The sequence below is a fragment of the Stegostoma tigrinum genome, chromosome 2 (assembly GCF_030684315.1).
Source record: "Stegostoma tigrinum isolate sSteTig4 chromosome 2, sSteTig4.hap1, whole genome shotgun sequence".
Taxonomy (NCBI): Eukaryota; Metazoa; Chordata; class Chondrichthyes; order Orectolobiformes; family Stegostomatidae; genus Stegostoma; species Stegostoma tigrinum.
The window spans coordinates 93,172,422-93,193,506 of record NC_081355.1 but is presented as its reverse complement, the minus strand read 5'-3'; the positions used below and the strand labels follow the sequence as shown (position 1 = coordinate 93,193,506).

At 42.8% G+C, this 21,085-nt stretch overlaps 1 protein-coding gene across 5 annotated transcripts in view; it reads right to left on the bottom strand.

The window, feature by feature from the left end:
• Positions 1 to 21,085, bottom strand: part of vwc2 (von Willebrand factor C domain containing 2) — a 159,598-nt gene that overhangs the window by 65,252 nt on the left and 73,261 nt on the right. Inside the window, exon 5 of one of the 5 annotated variants that reach the window (XM_048562593.2) lies at positions 4,530 to 4,665. The exons of the other annotated variants lie outside the window; for them this stretch is intronic. Within the exon in view, the coding sequence (XP_048418550.1) occupies positions 4,547 to 4,665 (119 nt within the window). The 3' untranslated portion in view covers positions 4,530 to 4,546. The remainder of the gene's footprint in view (positions 1 to 4,529; positions 4,666 to 21,085) is intronic. 5 annotated transcript variants of the gene reach the window in all.

Genomic DNA, 21,085 nt, shown 5'->3' with positions numbered 1-21,085 from the left:
CAGTTGATGGTCAGGTGATCATAGCATACATTTTAGGTCAGTATTTTTACTCTTCAAAAGCTACTTCAAAATCTTAAGTATTAATATCAAATGAATGGAAGCTGAATAGCAATAGTCCATGTTTACTATCATTGTAACACACTCTGTCATGAAAAATGGGCAGGAACAGTATTTCTGCTGTTTGTTACAGGTGAGCATTCCATTATCGGCTCAATATAAATGAATTCTGCTTTGGGATGAGCACTTGAGCATGTATGCTGGCCACATTTCCAAGTTTTAACCCTTTACTGTTCAATTCTATGATTTTTTTTAAAGTTAGGCTTTTTTACAAATTTTACTCCTCAAAGTCTGGTGGGTGGTAATTTGATGTTTGCCTCCTTTGGGTGTTGGCTTGCATATTTAATATTACATGAACCTGATTGGACTGTCTGTATAAGTGTGTAAATCATTAAACTTGGCAGGACAGGTTGGAGAGCAGGTAACAAAACACACAGAATTGCAGGCTTTGTTAATAGAGGCACAGAGTTCAAGAACAAGATGGTTATGCTGAACTTGTACAAAACACTAATTAGACCTCAGTTGTAATATTGTGGGTACCACATTTCAGGTTTGAAATAGATACAATGGAGAAAGTGCAGAAGAAGTTTCCAGGAATCATTCCATGGATGAGAAGCATCACCTATGAAGATGGATGGGAGAAATTGGAGCTGTTTTTCTTGGGGAGGAGAAAGCCATGAGGAAATATTTTAAAAGTTTTCAAAATGATGAGGTGGCTGGACAGAGCAGATTGGGAGAAACTTGTAGAAGGATTGTGAAAAACAGGGCACAGTATTGATGAGGGGTGTGGATTTAAGGTAAGGGACATATGGTTCAGGAGAGATGTGAGTAAAATCTTTTTCACCCAGAGATTAGCGGGAATCTGGAAATCACAGAATTCCTGCAGTGTGGAAATAGGCATTCTGCCAACTGAGTCCTTACCAACCTTTCAAGGGGCATTCAGCTCAGACCTAGCCCCCAGTGCTGCATTTCCTATGGATAATCTACCTCAGCTGCACATCCCTGGACAATATGGAGCAATTTAACATGGCTAATTCACCCAACCTGTACATCTTTGGTCAGTGGGAGGAAACAAGAGCACCTGGAGGAAACATATGCAGACATTCAAACTCCACACATTCAGTCACCGTGTTCAATTCAGCTGGAATTGAACCTAGGTCCCTCACACTCCGAGGCAGTAGTGCTAACCACTGAGCCACCTCGTAGGCAGAAGCCCTTGTAACATTAGATATTTAGATGTGCACTTGTGATGCCAAGACACACAAAACTATGAGACCAGTGCTAGAAATTGGGATCAGAATAGATAGGGGATTGATTTTAACCAGCGTCGATAGGATGGGCCAAAGGGCCTTTCTCTGCGCTGTGGATCTGTATGACCCTAGTTAGGTCTGGAATGTGCTGCCTGGCAGCATGGCTGAGGAAAGATAAATCGAGGTAAGCAAGAGGGTATTAAATGATTTTCTGAAAAGGGAATAATAATCAGGGTGTTAGAGAAAAGGCAGGAGAATGGCACTAAATCACAATGCTTATTCAAAGAACTGGTGCAGATGCATTTGGCCAAATAGCCTCCTCATGCACCAGAATAATCCTGTGATTCTGTGGGGTGGTTAATGTTTGAAGCTTGGCTCTGTTACTTTGAACTTCCAATGAGTAATTCTGTGTTTGATTTCCTGGTATGTCCTGCTGACCTGTACTAGTAGTGTCACCTGCGGAGTATCAATTCCTTTTTCCTTCTCTTTTGTGAATGGTTTCTCTTCTAACAAGTTCCACTGTCCTTGAAACATTACTGCCATCAAGTGGATGTTTAGCTTTCACTAAACTTCCTTGTGGCTCCTCCACTAAGTAAGGCTTCACCTTCAGTTCTTTTTGATAAGCCTGGGAACTCTACTGGACCCTTTGAATTGAACTTTATTTCAATAATGACCAACTTTGGCTTGACAAAGTAAATAAGAAAATAAGATATATTTTGTTTCAGAGATTACCACCAAGGCAAACAAATTATGAAAAAAAACCTCTGGATTATTTCGTCAGGTTTGTCACTAGAATCCTCTTGTCTGGTATTACCATCAACTGGAATCATGACAAAATAGTGATTTTTTTGCGGGGTAGAATTTGTTGAAGTTGAGAGGGATCTGTGAATGTTTAAAGAGATGTAAACATGGAAGTGCTGGGAATAGAAACAAGTGAATTGTTGTGAAATATGCCACATGGATTAGAATTTTCAAAGGCTTTGGCTGTTGCTAGGAATTTACTTGGAGTGGAAACCATAACTGGATTATTTTAAGTCTTCAACAAAGGCAAACAGTAATTGTTATCAGATTAGTTGAAATTGGAATAAAAGCATGATCTCGAAAGGCCGAGGTATTCAAAGTGATTATCCAGCATTTAGAATTAAAAGGATTAAAACCTGAAATAGATGCATCATTGCTAGAATTAGTTAAGATTTGTTAAGAATTAAAAAAAACTGAACAAAAGAAAAATGGAAAGGATTGAGAATAAAAAACGTAAGGGAACAAAAAGTGGACAACAAAGCTTGAATTGAAAGTGAGGAGAAAGTGAACAAAGAGAAAAAGAAAGCTAGGAGAAAGACAAAGAAAGGAAATGAAATTTTTAAAAGCTTGAACACCAAAGAGAGGGGTGTATTGGGCAACAAGAATTAGCTTCAGAACAGCGAAAAGAAGAAAGATGAGGTAGTAACTCAGAGGATAATTGCAATTCCAATGAAGGATTTGATTTAACAAGAATTCTGCATTTTGTGCCTACATTTATCGAAGGTAGAGTTGCAAAATAGTTACCTTATTTGAAAATGTAGCTGTAAAGTTGACGTGGCTAAAATATGCTTGTACTTTAAGCGGCACAAGTCAGAATTGTGATTGAATACTCCAAATTGCCTGTGTGACGGCAGCTCCAACATCACTGAAGAAACTTGACAGCCTCTAGGACAAGACAGCCTGCTTGACTGGCATCCCATCCACAACCTTCAATATTAATTCTCTTCACTACCAATGCACCAACACACTGCACAAACTCACCAAACCTCCTTTGACAGCACATTCCAAAACAGCAACTTCAGTCACCTTGAAGGGCAAGGGTAGCAGATGCATTGGAACACAACCGCCTGCAAGGTTCCCTCCAGGGCATATTGATCCTCATAAAATACTGGAACTCTCTTCCTAACAGCTTTGTCAATGTCCATACTTCCCAAGGACTGCGGCAGTTAAAAAAAAAGCAACTCAAGATCAACTTCTCCAGGGCAATGAGGTTGACAGTGAATGCTGACCTAGCCCTTGACAGCCACATTCCACAAACAAACAGAAAAACAAAAAGGAGAGGGACTGAAGAATGGCGCAGTAGAGAGAGATCTAACTTGCAGGTATAAAGAGTACTTGGGATGCTGAATAGAATTATTGCAAGTGGAATTGCATGCAGGAAAGAGCGCTATGGCCACAATTATTTATAATCCACATTAATGACTTGGATGATAAAAGTGAATGTGCTATTGCCAATTTCGCAGATGATATAAAAATAATGGGGAGGGGAGAAAGGCAAGTATTGAGGACAATACATAGGTCTATAGAGGTATATAGACAGTTTAAGTGACTGGACAAAAAAAAACTAGCAGGTGGAATATAATGTGCGAAAATACAAGGTTATGAACTTTAACAGGAAGAATAGAATAAAGCTGGTGAATTTCAATGAAGAAAGGCTGCAGAAAGCTGAGGCTTTGAGGGATTTGGGAAGCCTTGTGCATAAATCACTAAAAACCAGTTCATAAGTTTAGCAGGTAATAGGGAAGACAAATAGAGTTTTAGCCTTTGTTTTAAAAGGAATGGAATATAAAAATAGGGAAATTTCACTGAAACTGTACAATGCACTAGTGAGACCACATGTGGAACTCTGTGAACAGTTATAGATTTCTTATCTAAGAAAAGGTACAGTGGCACTGGAGGCAGTCCAGAGAAGATTCATGAGGCTGATTTCAGGCATGGAGGGATTTTCTCTGGAGGAAAGGTTCAGCCTGTACTCTTTGAAGTTTAGAAGAATGAAAGGCAACTGTTTTGAAACATTCAAGATGGGGGCTCAACAGGGTAGGTGGGGGAGAGGTCGTTTTCCCTTATAGATGAGTCCAGAACCAGAAGGCATTATCTCAAGGTAAGGGACCACACAGTTACGAAGTGGTGAAGAGTAATTCCCTATGGGGAAATCTTTGGAAATGTTAAATGCAGAGAGTGTAGACACTGTATCATTAAATATATTCAAAGCTCAGATAGACAGATTTTAATCATTAGGATAATCAAGGGTTATGGTGAAAAGGCAGGACAGTAAGCGATTTGAGTTTTATGAAGCCAGACATGGACTCACTGAATGTCGGTGGGCTAAATGGCCTACTTGCATTCCAATGCTTTATGGTCATATGGATGGGTAATTAAAATAAGGAAGCATTGCTACAAATATACAGGGCCTGCACTTACAGTTGTGTCTTCTTTACTTAAGGAGGAATATACATGCATTGAAAGCTGCCCTGATGACGATCACCATGCTGATTCCAGGAATACAGTAAGTCCTCTGTATCTCCGAAATCACAATTCGGGAATTTGCTTGTTGGCACTATAAAGTAAGTAACAGCAAAAATCAACATCCGCAGGCAAAAATCTCATATCCATGATTTTCAACCTATTTTTAATGAGCTCAACACTCGTGAATTTCATCATTCACAGGGGTTTTCAGGTAAGGAATCCTTGTGAATACAGAGGAATGACTGCATAGAATTGTCTCTGAGAAAAGGATAAGTAGGTCATGCCTACACTCATTGACATCTAGAAGAATGACAGGTGAGCTTACTGAAACATTTAAGATCCTGAAGAGGCTTGAGAGGGAGGATGCAAGACAGTGTTTTGTGTTATATGGGAATCTGGAGGTAGGGAACATAGTTAAAAAGTAAGGGGTCTCCTAATTTAGATCAAAAATGAGGGGTAACTTTTCCTGTTGAGATTTGTTAAACTTTGAAATTCCTGACTTTAGAAAGCACTGCAGGCTGGATCATTGAACACATTTAAGGCTGAGGTCAACAGATTTTTGATTTAAAAGGCAGTCATTTATGATGGGCAGGTAAGAAAATGAGCTTATGAGAAAAAAGCAGGAGTAAGCCAGTCAGCTTCTTAAGTTTGCTCCACTATTCAAGAAGGAAATAGCTGATTTGATTGTAACCTCAAATCTGGATTTCTGCCTACCCTGATAACCTTCCACTCCGTTTATCAAGAGTCTACATATCTCTGCGTTAAAAATATTCACGGACTCTGTTTCCATCAACTTTTCAGAAAGAGAGTTCTAAAATCTACTGACTGTCTAAGAGGGAAACAAAATCACCTACTCTCTGTTTTAAATGAGTCCTGATTTAAGGTCACAATTAGGTCAGCCATGATTTATTGAAAAGCAGAGGAGACCTAAGGAACCAAATGGCCCAATCCTGTCGAAAAAACCAAAAGAACTGTGGATGCTGTAAATCAGGAACAAAAACAGAAGTTACTGGAAACGTTCAGCCGGTCTGGCAGCACCTGTGAAGAAAATATTCAGAGTTAATGTGCAGGGGTGGGCGGCCCTTCCTCAGTCCTGAGTTTCCTCTGTTGAGCTTTTCCAGCAACTTCTGTTTTTGGCTCAATCCTGTTCCAATTCTTGTGTTCTTATAACATTCAGTCAGAATTTTCATTATATATTTCTATTGCACATTATTTTGAAATTTAGCTCTTGATATAAACTAGGCCAATAACAAAAATGACAGAAAAAGACCTTATCAAAAGAGACAGAGAAAAGGAAAATTACGTGGCCTAAGTGAGAATATTATTATCCTTTATTTGAACTTACCAAAATATAACAAAGGCTATTATAAACACATCAACAGGCAGAGGACATCAGAAGGAGAGAAACCAAGAAGAGAGAAGGTCGGTAGTTGTATGCTAGAGAGCAAGGCAATGGCAGAAGTGACCAATACATGTTTGATTTTCAAAAGGAACATGAGGAAATGTAGCAGATGTGTTAAAGAAAGACATTGAGATGGAAATAGATTTTCCATTACTTGTCTTTCTGGACTTAGAAGATAGACAGTTGGCTCTGTGCCTATCCAAGACTGAACTCATTCAATCTTCCAGCAAAAATGCCTCATCTAATTTTCATGCTGCACTCTAAGTCTAGATTTGTCTTTGATTGCGAGCTCACTCAACTGTGAACCGGTATTGGCAGGCCACTTGCAACTATTAAGGTGCTTCGAGCAATAAGTTTAAATTACAAATTTTAATTATGGCTTATAACAATTGACCAAACTTTGAAAAAATCTCAAATAATGCGGCAACAGGTGACAATAACTCATTACCTTATAATTGTAGCTGTTATGCTAATACTTTATGTAAAAGTTGTAGCATATGAAAATCCACCATCGAGCATAGCAGACCTTGAGAGAGCAGTTGTTGCTAAGGCTAGATGCAGTGTTAAATATTCAATGAATTGGGTACAATGAGGAATTGGTCTTTTTTTCTTTTTGGATTATAAACTGAAATGAAAGTCAGCTATATAACTGAAATGCCAGGAAAGATTTATTACTTAAAAAAAAATCTAGTGGTGGATATTTTTAGCTATGCAAGACAATGTTGCTGTTGGAGCTGCAAAATTGATGTGGCGTTGAGGCACAAAGGCAAAAGGAGTCTTTCAGTTCAGGTTATCCCCTCAAGTGATCCCCTCCCTAACTCCCCACCTATACTCTCCTCTCCACCTATCTTCTTTTTTCTACATCTTTGGTTCGCCTCCCCCCTCTCCCTATTTATTCCAGAACCCTCACCCCACCCCCCTCTCTGATGAAGGGTCTAGGCCCGAAGCGTCAGCTTTTGTGCTCCTGAGATGCTGCTTGGCCTGCTGTGTTCATCCAGCTTCACACTTTATTATCTTTGAGTTCAGGTAAGACTGCCTGACAATAGTCTTTGGATTGTTCAAGGAATAGTTTGTTCCAGATTTGTCACTACAAAGCAACCAGAGGTCTCAAGAGCTGGCAAACAGAAATAAACAGTGCTGATATTTCAGGTCGAGTGACTATCATTAGAACTGGAGCTCAGCTGGCTGGAGAGCTGATCAGTGATGCAGAGTGATAACAGCATGTGTTTAATTCCTGCACTAGCTGAGGTTACCATGAAGAATTCTCCTTTTCAACCTCTCCCCTTGCCCTGTGGATGGCATCGTGCCTTAGTGGTTAGCACTACTGCCTCAAAGTACCAGGGACTTTGGTTCAATTCCAGTCTTCCATGACTGTCCATGTGGAGTTTGCATGTTCTCCCCACATCTGTGTGGGTTTTTGCCATGTGCTCTGGTTTCTTTCCACCATCCAAACGTGTGCAGGTTGGGTGGATTGGCCAAGTTGAATTTCCTGTATGGTCTAGGGATGTGTAGACAAGTTGGATTAGTCACGGGAAATGCAAGATTACAAAGATATGGTGAGATGAGCTTCAGATGGTTAGTGCAGGCTCGACGGGCTGAATGGCTTCTTTATGCACTTTAGGAATTTGATGATTCTTGCTTGAGGTCTGTTCACTCTCTGTTCTAACCACACCAGTCATTTCTCTCTGATGTGAGAGCAGCCCTACGGTCTGATAAGACCATGGCAACTTTGAGGGTCACTTAGCTCAGTTGGCTAGTTTGTGAGGCTGAGAGTTTTCAACAGCTTGTATCCAATTCCCACATCAGCTGAGGTTACCATGAAGGTCCCTCCATATCAATGTTGACCCCACCTGTGGTGTGGTTACCCTCAGATTAATCCACCATCAGTTGTCTCTTTCTAAAAAGAGAAGGGGACTATGACAACTTATCTTGAACTGGGACACTATCGCTGTGCCACAACAGCACTTTTTTATGTGATTATATTCCCTCGCATTCCTATTAGCTTTTGAGATGGTAGTGATGCTCCACCTTTTTGAATCTAACTGAATTGCTTGCAAGGCTATTGCAGAGAACTCTGAATAGGTAATCACATTATTGCAGGTTGGAGTCATTTATAGACCAAATGCAATAATGACAGCTTTCCTAGAAGATACTGCTGAATCAGAAATTTGTCAACATGAATTTCATGGTTAACATTAGTGATAGCAGTCTATTTAGTCCACACTTTTTCAACAAATTAATTTAAATTCTTCAGTTGTTGAAATGGGAACTGAACTCATCCTTACTGATCATGAATCCAAGCCTTTACATTAGTCATGCAGTAACATGATGCCTTACCACAAAAATATTCATTTTGCAGGAGAACAGAATGCACCCAATATTTAGGAGATAGCAAGAACTGCAGATGCTGGAGTCAGACCCAATATTTATACTCAGTTAAATGGCTTATTTCGTTGCTTGAAAAATTAAAAGGGGCATTGAGGAAAGGCTTAATTGTGTCATTTTTTTTCCTGAGAATAGCTACAAAGCATGTGCGAAAGGGATTATGAAATTGTAGCATCAGTTCACACCGACCTAACTGCTTCACAAAAACTGAAATAAAGCTCTGAACATAGGATGCATTTCAGTTTCCATATAACAGATATTTCAAAGATGGAGATAATGGGAACTGCAGATGCTGGAGATTCCAAGATAATAAAATGTGAGGCTGGATGAACACAGCAGGCCAAGCAGCATCTCAGGAGCACAAAAGCTGACGTTTCGGGCCTAGACCCTTCATCAGAGAGGGGGATGGGGGGAGGGAACTGGAATAAATAGGGAGAGAGGGGGAGGCGGACCGAAGATGGAGAGTAAAGAAGATAGGTGGAGAAGGTGTGGGTGGGGAGGTAGGGAGGGGATAGGTCAGTCCAGGGAAGACGGACAGGTCAAGGAGGTGGGATGAGGTTAGTAGGTAGCTGGGGGTGCGGCTTGGGGTGGGAGGAAGGGATGGGTGAGAGGAAGAACCGGTTAGGGAGGCAGAGACAGGTTGTCTCTGCCTCCCTAACCGGTTCTTCCTCTCACCCATCCCTTCCTCCCACCCCAAGCCGCACCCCCAGCTACCTACTAACCTCATCCCACCTCCTTGACCTGTCCGTCTTCCCTGGACTGACCTATCCCCTCCCTACCTCCCCACCCACACCTTCTCCACCTATCTTCTTTACTCTCCATCTTCGGTCCGCCTCCCCCTCTCTCCCTATTTATTCCAGTTCCCTCCCCCCATCCCCCTCTCTGATGAAGGGTCTAGGCCCGAAACGTCAGCTTTTGTGCTCCTGAGATGCTGCTTGGCCTGCTGTGTTCATCCAGCCTCACATTTTATTATCTTTCAAAGATGGAAATGTCTTGCCTTTACCAAATCCTCCAGAAAAAGGGAGGGCTCCACCTAGAATGTGTATTCATTATAACAATGCTGGTGGCTTTGCAGAAAGCACCACATGCTGAGGCAACAAGTTTCATGCAAACAATGACCCTGTGGCAGCCCAGGCCACTAAAGCAGGGAAGTTCCATAGCCCGAGAGATAGATGAGGGCATGAATAGCAACCCATGAGTCCCTTTCATTCCACCTGAACCGGTCTCCATTCTAACCAGCACGGTGTACTACTCTCAGACACGCTGAATTTTAATTGTTACGTCCCTGTTTGAGGTTGCTTCCATATGGAGACATTCTTCAGGTCTCTGACTTGTGTAAGCAGTGCTCCTAGTGGAGCTGCTGAACAGGTCAGCAACACTGGGTGCCTGTACATTCGGACTGCAAACTTGCAGATGGCCAATTAGGAGTCTATCTGCAGCAAAATCGCTGATGCAGTTGGACTACAAATATCTGCTCAGGACCTGTCTTTCAGTCACATGAATCCTATGGTCAAAGGTTAGCCAGAACAGAGGCTTTGTAAACAGTTGCTTGTTTTTCCATTTACCTAATTCAAAATATTGTTTAGAAAGCGTTTGTTTCAAAATCATACGTTCCTGCAACCTCATTAATCTCAATAAAAATTAACATTGGGGCAGCACAGTGGCTCAGTGGTTAGCACTGCTATCTCACAGCGCCAGGACACGGATTCGATTCCTCTCTTGGACGTCTGTATGGAGTTTGCATGTTCTCTCTATGTCTGCATTTGTTTCCTCTGGGTACTCCGGTTTCCTCCCACAGTCCAAAGATGTGCAGGTTAGCTGGATTGGCCATGCTAAACTGCCCATAGTGTTCAGGATGTGTAAATTAGGTGGGTTATGTACGGCATGGGTCTCAGTGGGATGCTCTGAGGGTCGGTTTGGACTTGTTGGGCCAAAGGGTCTGTTTCTAGGGAATTCTTTAGGGATTCTATGGTCTATGAATTAAATAGAATGTTCAGGTGAAATGGAATTCAGAATAAATCAATAAGCTATAGTTTCATGTTTATAAAAATGACAAAGCCATTCTCTTTCCCACCTCTCAGACCAGGGTTTGTTGCAACTAGGTTGTTAATAAGCAATAGGATAATATTTTTTATCATCCTCTGTTGCCTCATTTACAAAGGATTTGAGCAAAAGTGCCAACAATCAATTTATCAAAGAAGACTATTGCTCAAGCTTGTAACAAACCAGAGTTAGGTGATTCCTTATGAGGTGAATTCTCTATGTGTTTTGCTTGTTTGTCTTAAACTACAGCGTTTTATTAAGGCGAAAGTCAACAACAATTAGTGTGCGTATATGTATTAATTTACATGATATGTAAATCTGTTTAGTAAGGCTTCAGGTGAAGCTTACAGAGTGATATTAATTAACAAGAGCCCTTGAGCAATTTTCAGCCTGCTGGGATACTGAATCACTTTAGTCAATTAGGGCTATAAAGAATTTTTCAGGTCCACCTAAACATGCAAATTTTAAGATATTTTCCCTGTTCAGAGATGTTCTTGCACACCTCTGGAGCAGGATGGGACTTGAGTCCAAACCTTAAGGTTCAAAGGTAAGGACACTACCACTAAGCCATAAATACCCTCAGACAAATTTTGACGCTTATATTAATTTAACCTTTTTTTCTAATCAACCTGTTCAAAGATGCTATTATACGCTTGTGTGGCAAGTGGGACTTGAATCTGGGCCTCCCAGTCCAATGATAGGGATACTACCACTGTGCCACAAGAGAGCCCTCAAACAAATTTTGATACTTAACATTTTAATCAACTGCAGCTGCATCTAAATACACAGGACTGAAGCCTGTTGATGATATTACTCATTCAGTAAAATTCAGCTTTGACCGGAAAATAACTATGTCAAAATAAAGAAGGAAAATCTACTTTTCAAAGCAGGAAATAGTTAGTTCCCTTGGAGCTAATAATAAAGGGGTCATCAAAAAATTCACAACCGACAGTTAGCCTCAACCAAAAAATGGGAGATAGGACAAGACATAGTCTGTGTAGCTGTTGAAATTAATTTGAGAAACAGTCAATTAAATGATTTAATCATTGAATGTTGTGATTACTACAATTATTAATAAATTTCAAGATCTTGGATTGCTCATGAGCAGCTGTATGCAATTCCTTCTTACCTAAAGGAATACATTTTGGTCTTACATTGCTGTACTTCCAATTTAGTTGACTGATTTTATAAACATGCATCTCACAAGAGTTTCATAACATGCTATATAAGCTCACCACAAGTTCATTCCAGATGAATAAACAGCAGACAATAGAAAATAAAGCACCAAACACAGTCCCACACAGCTGTTCTAAAAATCATTTTAGCTCACGGTAAAAGGCACTAATGAGCACGGCCTGAAACAAACACTTCCTTATACATCTTCCACTTCTGTTATGATTCTCCCGCAAACCCCAGACATTAATCTCAATCATGGGTTTCAATTAGGAAATAGATTGTCACCACATAAAGGGAAAGAAATGCAGGATGCAGGACTCCGGGGAAAGGGGAGGGAATGGGGCTATTAATGTTGCCCTTACCTGCATGGATGTAATGGGCCAAATGTTCTCCTTCTGTGCTGATGGGATGATTCCATGACATTCTCATATCTGATGTTGACTAGTATATTCAATCTTTATTCGGGCACCTGATCACAAACCTAGCTGACACTTTGATTTTAATAGGCTTTGAGTCAAGGAAGAATCCGTCAGCAAGGATCCCCACGATATCTTCCCACCATTGGTCAATTTCCTAGGGGCAGCTAGACAATGGGATTTGAATGATACAGGATGGTAGGCAGGCAATTGAGTTTGTTAAGGGGTCAATTGACCAAGATTTTAAACAGATTCTACCATTTTTCATGAGGGTCCCATGGAGTATCAATGGCTTACTTACTCAAATGAAGTGATAGGTCAGCAAAAAGGTGAGTGCGAGCTAAAACTATTAGCCATTGGGCTTACCTGCAAGCAACAGCTTTACAAGCAGTCAGGCCCACGTCAGAAAATTGAAGGCTGGGAAGTTTTGAGGGATTTATAGAGTGTAAGCACATAGGAGAAAGCTGTCAGCGGAACATCCCCTGTAGTGAGCGCAGGTAGCACAAAGGTCTGAGATACTGTACTGTGATGGATCCAAATTTAAATGTAGAGTTTGATTCCTCCAGTGAAGAGGATAGTGGGAGAGAGAGGGAGAGAGAGACTGCATTAGCCACATGGAGCTGGAAATCCATAGGCAGAGGAGCACCAATGGCATGTTACTACAATGGGGCATCATTGAGGAAGGAGCACAGAGACAATGAGCCAGGAGAATGTTCAAACAAAATGTTACTATCTTAAAGACTGACGGACAAAGAACATGTCAGAATGTCACATGTTTCTGAGTGTTTATTAAGTCAGCTGGTTGCTGAGTCTATGGAATGTCTGAGTAAAGTAATTGAGATTTGGTGCTGACAAGGGGGGCCATGGCACTCAGTTTTCCACTTCAGGAAGTAAGAGAGATCCTTATGGGATTATTCTGTCAGAAGTCCATTGCTGCAACAAGCAGTTTATCAAATTACTCGTTCTAAGTATGCATCACAGTATGCACCTCATCAAACTTTATGGTGCACAAAGCGATAACACAGTGGAATTCAGAAAATGTATTTTAATTCAGTGACACCCCATTTGCTACAAGTTACTTTTATGCAAATATTTCCAGGTCAGCCTGCATTGTTCTGCCATAATGGCTATTGCTGATTTGAAGGCGGGCTGCTGCTCCTGATGCTCTGGCATGTGAAATGCCTACAGATAATATTGTCAGGGTGACTCAACCCTAGAAGGACAAGGCATTGGCTGCATGACTGTAGCTGTCAAATGCAGTCTCTGTTTTTAAGGCTGCATGTGGTGTTCAATAGTACTGAAAACTATTGTCAAATACACAGAAGCCTGTAAACAACATTCATAACAAATCTAGAGTCAATAAATGTGGAGCTGGAAAAGCACAGATCAGACAGCATTGTGGAGCAGGAAAGTCAATGGCCTGAAATGTTGACTTTCTTGATCTTTGGATGCTGCCTGATTTGCTGTGTTTATTGACTCTCGCTTCCAGCATCTGCAGTCTTTACTGTCTTTAGTTCATAACCAATGTCTGTCTGTTTCCAAAGCCATTCAAGATCCACCTGGACCAGGACAACATTTGGCAATTGGTCCACGTGGCTGCATGCCATCTTCCCCACTCAGAGCTCAACATTACTTAAAGATGAGGCCACACTGTGGAAGCCAGTATGTAGCTCCCAGAGCTCCTCAGTGATCTTGGTGAACTGTCACTTGACATAAGGGTCAGCACTCTCTCAATGGAGAAGACCATGTGCTCATCCATTTGGGACATGGCATCATGCATTACATTGAAGGGCTCCTCCATCGTGCATACACAAGAGCAATCACCCTTTGGAAACTCTAACAGATGGCCACACATTTTGAGCAAAGAGCTGTTAGACCATTCCTCATGTGTCAGAACACACTTGCCATACCCATGCTTCATCCTAAAAAGTAGGCCTGAACTGTCTCCATCTACCATCACCATGCTCTGCCTGGATGAACTTGTCCTCACTTTGAAGAACTTTTTCTTTACTCCTCCCACTTTCTTCCATCAAAGGGGTGACCATGGGTACCTGCAAGGGCCCCAGTTATGCCTGTCTCTTTGGGAGTATGTGGAACATTCCTTCTTCCAAACTAACTCAGGCCATTCTCAACAACTCTTCTTCCAATACATCATTGATGTCAACGGTGCTGCTTCCCTCTCTTCTTTGGAATAGGAAACATTTATCAATTTTGCTTCCAATTTCGACTCTGCTTTCACCTTCAGCTGGGCCATCTCTGACAATCCCCCTTCTCTTCCTCAATATCTCTGTTTTTATTTCTGGGAATAGGCTGGCAACCAATATCCATTACAAGCCCTCTGACACCCACAGTTAGCTGGGCTATATCGACCATACTTCCCATAAGGACTCCATTCCATTCTCCTAATTTCTCCAACTCTGTCGCATCTGTTCTGCTAATGCTGCATTCTGTGGGGGGGGGGGTGGTGGGAGGTGGCTCAGATATGTCCATCTTCTTCTTCAGCTGAGGATTTTCTGTTTCCATGATCAGGAGGGCCCTTAGCCATATCTAACATATCTCCTGCATTTCTGTCCTTACCCCTCCCCTCCCACAACAATGGAGGAGGTCCATCATCCAAATTTACTAGCCCAACAACGTCCTCATCCAAAAGACTGCAAAGCATCATTTCCATAACCTCCAATGAGATGTCACAACCAGACACATTGTTCCCACCACTCCTTTGTCAGCATTCTGCAGGGACCGTTACCTCTGGGACATTCTGGTTCACTCTTCCTCCACTCCCAACACCTCCTACCACCCTTTCTGTACCTTTCCAAGCAATCACAGAAGGTGCAATACCTGCCTGTTTACCTCTTTCCATATCACCACCCAACGCCCCAGACACACCCTCCAGGTGAAGCAACAATTTACCTGTACTTCATTCAATCTACTATTTTTGTTGTTCACAATGTGGTCTTCTCTACACTGGGGAGATGAAACGCAGACTGTGTGAGCACTTTGCAGAGCATCTACATTCAGTCCATAAAATTGTCCATAAGCTTCCAATTGCCTGCCATTTCAACACACCACCATGGGCTCATATCAACACTGTTGTCACAGGACTGCTGCAGTGTTCCAGCAAGCCTCACCACAAGCTCGAAGAACTATATCTCATTTTACACTTGGGAGCATTGCAGCCTTGAGGATTCAACATCAAGTTCAATAAATTTAGAGATTGATTCCACCTTTCCATGTTTTTATGTACTCCACACTGTTTCCTGTTTTGACAAAGGTTTCTTTTAGCACAGTCACCCATTCTGTCACACACTTAGGCCCATTATCAAATTATATGGGTTGCATTCAGTACTGCTGAAACATTTTCTAATACTCTTAGTTCTTATCACCATTTCAATTTTTTGTCTATCTTGGTCTGCTATCCAGAATCTCCTTGTTAGCCAATCCCTTTCATGTCTTCACCTATCTACTCATCACTCCCTTCCCTGCCCGCCCCCAACTTCAACTTCAGTATAAGTAGCACTTTTTCCTCGCTACTAACAGTTCTGATGAAGAGTCAATGAATTCGAAATGTTAACTCTGCTTTCTTCCCACAGATGCTGCCAGACCTGTTGAGTTTCTCTAGCAATTTGTTTTTGTATTACATCTCCAGCATCCATAGTTCTTTGTTTTACTTTAGGCTTATACACATTGTAGGTTAGAAGAATGAACAATGATTTTATTGATACAAATGAGAATCTAACTGGGCTTGACAGGGCAGACGTTGAGAGCAGGATGTTTCCCCTTTGCGAGAATGTAAATCTAAGACGCATTGTTTTAGAATAAGGATAAGACACTTGTAAGATGGAAATGAGAAGAATTTCTTCTCTCAAAGGGTTAGGACTCTTTGGATTTCTCTACCCAGAGAGCAGAGGTGGTTGAACCATCGAATATAGAATCAATTCTGAGAAAGATAGACTTTTAAATTACAGGACAATCAAAGGTTATGGGGAAGGGTTACAGGAAAGAGGTGGTATTGATGCCAAGATTCAATCAGCCATGATCTTTTTGAATGATAGTGCAGACTCAAGGGATGGTATGCCCTAATCCTTTCAGAATTCTCATGTTGTCTTAGCTGTCTGGAACCCAGAAGGATACTATCAGCTCAGGAGCTATATTCTAGCATGTCATTAGTTCCTTCACTTTACCTTGATGGGACATGGGAATGACTAAAAACATGCTTTGAAGTCTTGCTTTGTTGAAATGCATGTTCATTTCAAAATTAAATTTCGTAAGCAAGAGAAAGAAAATTTACAGCATACTTATTTTTATAATAAAAATCATTCCACTCAGAATCTGCTATCCTTTTATGTGAATTAATACAGCTAAGAATGGAGAAAGCTAAAATGAAATACCCATGTACCAATATTTTAAGAAGTCTAATTTTACTTACAAATGATGTGAGGAATAAAATCTGATTTGTTAAGCCAGCTATGATTTACTTGGAAGACCACCAACAAAATAATCAGTTGTTATTTTTATTATTCTTCATTCTGTCTGTACAAGATTTCTGAAAGACTCAGAAATAGACAGACTAGAAGGGCAAAAAATTCAATTTACATTTTGCACTTATAAAAGCCTGCAGCATGGAGTTAAATATTTTATGGAGGAGACAAAGCATAGGGGAGATGGTGTTAAGGAGGATTTTGTTGCTGCAGAAGGTTACTCTGAAGGCCATTGCTACCTCACATTTGCAGACATCAGCCAGATATGCCAAGTGAATGATCCGTTATGGCCTCCTCCTGAGCTCCCGGCATCATACAGGACTCTTTAAACAAAGTAAATTACTCCATTTGATCAGAAATCGTTGAAGGCTCTGCATGCAGCAAAAGGTTTAGGTCCGAACAACAAGCCAGCTGCAGCACTGAATAGTATCAGTGATAATGGGAACTGCAGATGCTGGAGAATCCAAGATAACAAAGTGTGAAGCTGGATGAACACAGCAGGCCAAGCAGCATCTCAGAAGCACAAAAGCTGATGTTTTGGGCCTAGACCCTTCATCAGAGAGCTCTCTGATGAAGGGTCTAGGCCCGAAACATCAGCTTTTTTGCTCCCGAGATGCTGCTTGGCCTGCTGTGTTCATCCAGATTCATACTTTGTTATCTTGCAGTGCTGAATACATGTGCTCAAGAATTAACCACACTCTTAGTCAAACTGTTCCATCACAACAACAATACTATTTACATGGGTAGTTGCCCAAATATGTCTCGTCCTCAAAATGCGGGACGGATACAATACAAAAAGATAGTGGACCATGAATATTCTTTGTGTTATAAGGGGAGATTTGCTAGCTCTATTTCAGGGCCCTTTAAACTAGTAGGGTGGGGGCAGCGTAGGGAAGAACGCTTCCCAACAGTCAGTAAAAATAGAAAGGTAGATGAGGACGGTTCTGAATCATAAAATAGCAAGTAAATTACAAAAAGCACACAAGAGCAAGACAAAGAATAAGGTAACTCTGAAGAATTAAGCTGCATTTATTTCAATGCGAAGGGTCTTACAGGTAAGGCTGAAGAAGTCAGGGCGTGCATGGGGACAGGGGACTAGCTATTACAGAAACTTGGCTGTGGGAAGGACATGGCTGGCAGTTTAATGTTCCAGGTTTTAGATGCTACAGGAAGGAATAGAAAGCGATGCAAGAGAGGAGGGGATGGGGCATTTTTGATTGGGGAAAACATTACAGTAATTAGAGAAGTTATTTTTGAAGGACCGTCCTGTGAAACTATATGGGTAGAAATTAGAAACAAGAAAGTGATGATCAATCTTGATGGGACTGTACTATAGGCTCCACAATAGTCTCTGGGAAATTCGGGAGCAATTATGTTGAGAATCTATGTAAGAATACTCAGGTTAAAATAGTAGGATATTTTATTTGCCAAACATTAGGGTGGCACAGTGGCTCAGTGGTTGACACTGCTACCTCACAGTGCCAGGGACCCAGATTCAATTCTGCCCTTGGGCAACTGTCTGTGTGGAGTTTACATGTTCTTCCTGTGTCTGCATGGATTTCCTTTGGGTGCTCCAGTTTTCTCCCAGAGTCCAAAGATGTGCTGGATTGGTCATGATAAATTGCCCGTTGTGTTCAGGGATGTATAGATTAGGTGGGTTATATGGGAATGGATCTGGGTGGGATGCTCTGAGGTTTGGTGTGGTCTTGTTGGGCTGAAAGGCCTGTTTCCACACTGTAGGGATTCTATGGTTGACTGGGACTGCCATAGTGTTTAAGGCTTAGATGGTAAAGAACGTGTTAAATGTGTTCAAGAAAATTTTCTTTATCAACATGTTAATGTGGTGATGAGAGAAGGAGCAAAACTTGGCCTTCTCTTGGGGAAATAAGGTAGGGCAAGTGGCTGAAGTGTTAGTAGGGGAGCACATTTCGGAACTATTGAATATAATTTTATTAGTTTTAAAATAGTTATGGAAAAGGATAAGCCTTCCATAAAAGCTGAAGTTCTTAATTGGAGTAAGGCAAATTTTAATGGTATGAGACAAGAGCTTTCAAACGTTGATTGGAGTAGACTATTCACAGATAAGTGGGAAGCTGTCAAAGGTACGATAACGAGAGTTCAGAGGCATTACATTCCAGTTAGAGTGAAGGGTAAGGCTGGTAAGAGTAGGGAAACATGCATGACTAAAGATATTGAGGTAGATAGACATCTACAGACACTGAAAGACGCTCTCATAAGAATGGGACATGATGCTCAACTCATCAGTTGCCAGTTCCAACATGCCACAGAGAGAAACTGAAACAACCTCCTCAGAAGACAGGCATGGGACACGACTGACAGTATATCTTTCGTTATCCAGTACTTCCTCAGAACGGACAGACTACACCATGTTCTTCACAGCTTTCGAAATGTCATTGATGATGCTAAGCATCTTGTCAAGATCTTCTCTTTGCCTCCTCTTTTCGCCTTCAAACAGCAGCTAAACCTCAAGCAGACCATTGCAGTAAACTAAGATAATAAAATGTGAGGCTGGATGAACACAGCAGGTCAAGCAGCATCTCAGGAGCATAAAAGCTGACGTTTCGGGCCTAGACCCTTCATCAGAGAGGGGGATGGGGAGAGGGAACTGGAATAAGTAGGGAGAGAGGGGGAGGCGGACCGAAGATGGAGAGAAAAGAAGATAGGTGGAGAGGAGAGTATAGGTGGGAAGGTAGGGAGGGGACAGGGCAAGGAGGTGGGATGAGGTTAGTAGGTATGAGATGGAGGTGCGGCTTGGGGTGGGAGGAAGGGATGGGTGAGAGGAAGAACAGGTTAGGGAGGCAGAGACAGGTTGGACTGGTTTTGGGATGCAGTGGGTGGAGGAGAAGAGCTGGGCTGATTGTGTGGTGCAGTGGGGGGAGGGGACGAACTGGGCTGGTTTTGGGATGTGGTGGGGGAAGGGGAGATTTTGAAGCTGGTGAAGTCCACATTGATACCATTGGGCTGCAGGGTTCCCAAGCGGAATATGAGTTGCTGTTCCTGCAGCCTTTGGGTGGCATCATTGTGGCACTGCAGGAGGCCCATGATGGACATGTCATCTAACGAATGGGAGGGGGAGTGGAAATGGTTTGCGACTGGGAGGTGTAGTTGTTTATTGCAAACCGAGCGGAGGTGTTCTGCAAAGCGGTCCCCAAGCCTCCGCTTGGTTTCCCCAATGTAGAGGAAGCCACACCGGTAACAGTGGATGCAGTATACCACATTGGCAGATGTGCAGGTGAACCTCTGCTTAATGTGGAAAGTCATCTTGGGGCCTGGGATAGGGGTGAGGGAGGAGGTGTGGGGGCAAGTGTAGCATTTCCTGCGGTTGCAGGGGAAGGTGCCGGGTGTGGTGGGGTTGGAGGGCAGTGTGGAGCGAACAAGGGAGTCACGGAGAGAGTGGTCTCTCCGGAAAGCAGACAGGGGTGGGGATGGAAAAATGTCTTGGGTGGTGGGGTTGGATTGTAGATGGCAGAAGTGTCGGAGGATGATGCCTTGTATCCAGAGGTTGGTGGGGTGGTGTGTGAGAACGAGGGGGATCCTCTTTGGGAGGTTGTGGCGGGGGCAGGGTGTCAGGGATGTGTTGCGGGAAATGCGGGAGACGCGGTCAAGGGCATTCTCGACCACTGTGGGGGGAAAGTTGCGGTCCTTGAAGAACTTGGACATCTGGGATGTGCGGGAGTGGAATGCCTCATCGTGGGAGCAGATGCGGCGAAGGCGGAGGAATTGGGAATAGGGGATGGAATTTTTGCAGGAGGGTGGGTGGGAGGAGGTGTATTCTAGGTAGCTGTGGGAGTTGGTGGGCTTGAAATGGACATCAGTTACAAGCTGGTTGCCTGAGATGGAGACTGAGAGATCCAGGAAGGTGAGGGATGTGCTGGTGATGGCCCAGGTGAACTGAAGGTTGGGGTGGAGGGTGTTGGTGAAGTGGATGAATTGTTCGAGCTCCTCTGGGGAGCAAGAGGCGGCGCCGATACAGTCATCAATGTAACGGAGGAAGAGGTGGTGTTTGGGGCCTGTGTAGGTGCCGAAGAGGGACTGTTCCACGTAACCTACAAAGAGGCAGGCATAGCTGGGGCCCATGCGGGTGCCCATGGCCACCCCATTAGTCTGTAGGAAGTGGGAGGAATCGAAAGAGAAGTTGTTGAGTGTGAGGACGAGTTCGGCTAGGCGGATGAGGGTGTCGGTGGAGGGGGACTGGTCGGTCCTGCGGGACAGGAAGAAGCAGAGGGCCTTGAGGCCATCTGCATGCGGAATGTATAGGGACAGGACGTCCATGGTGAAAATGAGGTGTTGGGGGCCAGGGAATTGGAAGTCCTGGAGGAGGTGGAGGGCGTGGGTGGTGTCACGGACGTAGGTAGGGAGGTCCTGGACCAAAGGGGAGAAAATGGAGTCCAGATAGGTGGAGATGAGTTCGGTGGGGCAGGAGCAGGCTGAGACGATGTGTCGACCAGGGCAGGCAGGTTTGTGGATTTTGGGAAGGAGATAGAAACGGGCCGTGCGGGGTTGGGGAACAATGAGGTTGGAGGCTGTGGGTGGGAGGTCCCCTGAGGTGATGAGGTCATGAATGGTGTTGGAGATGATGGTTTGGTGCTC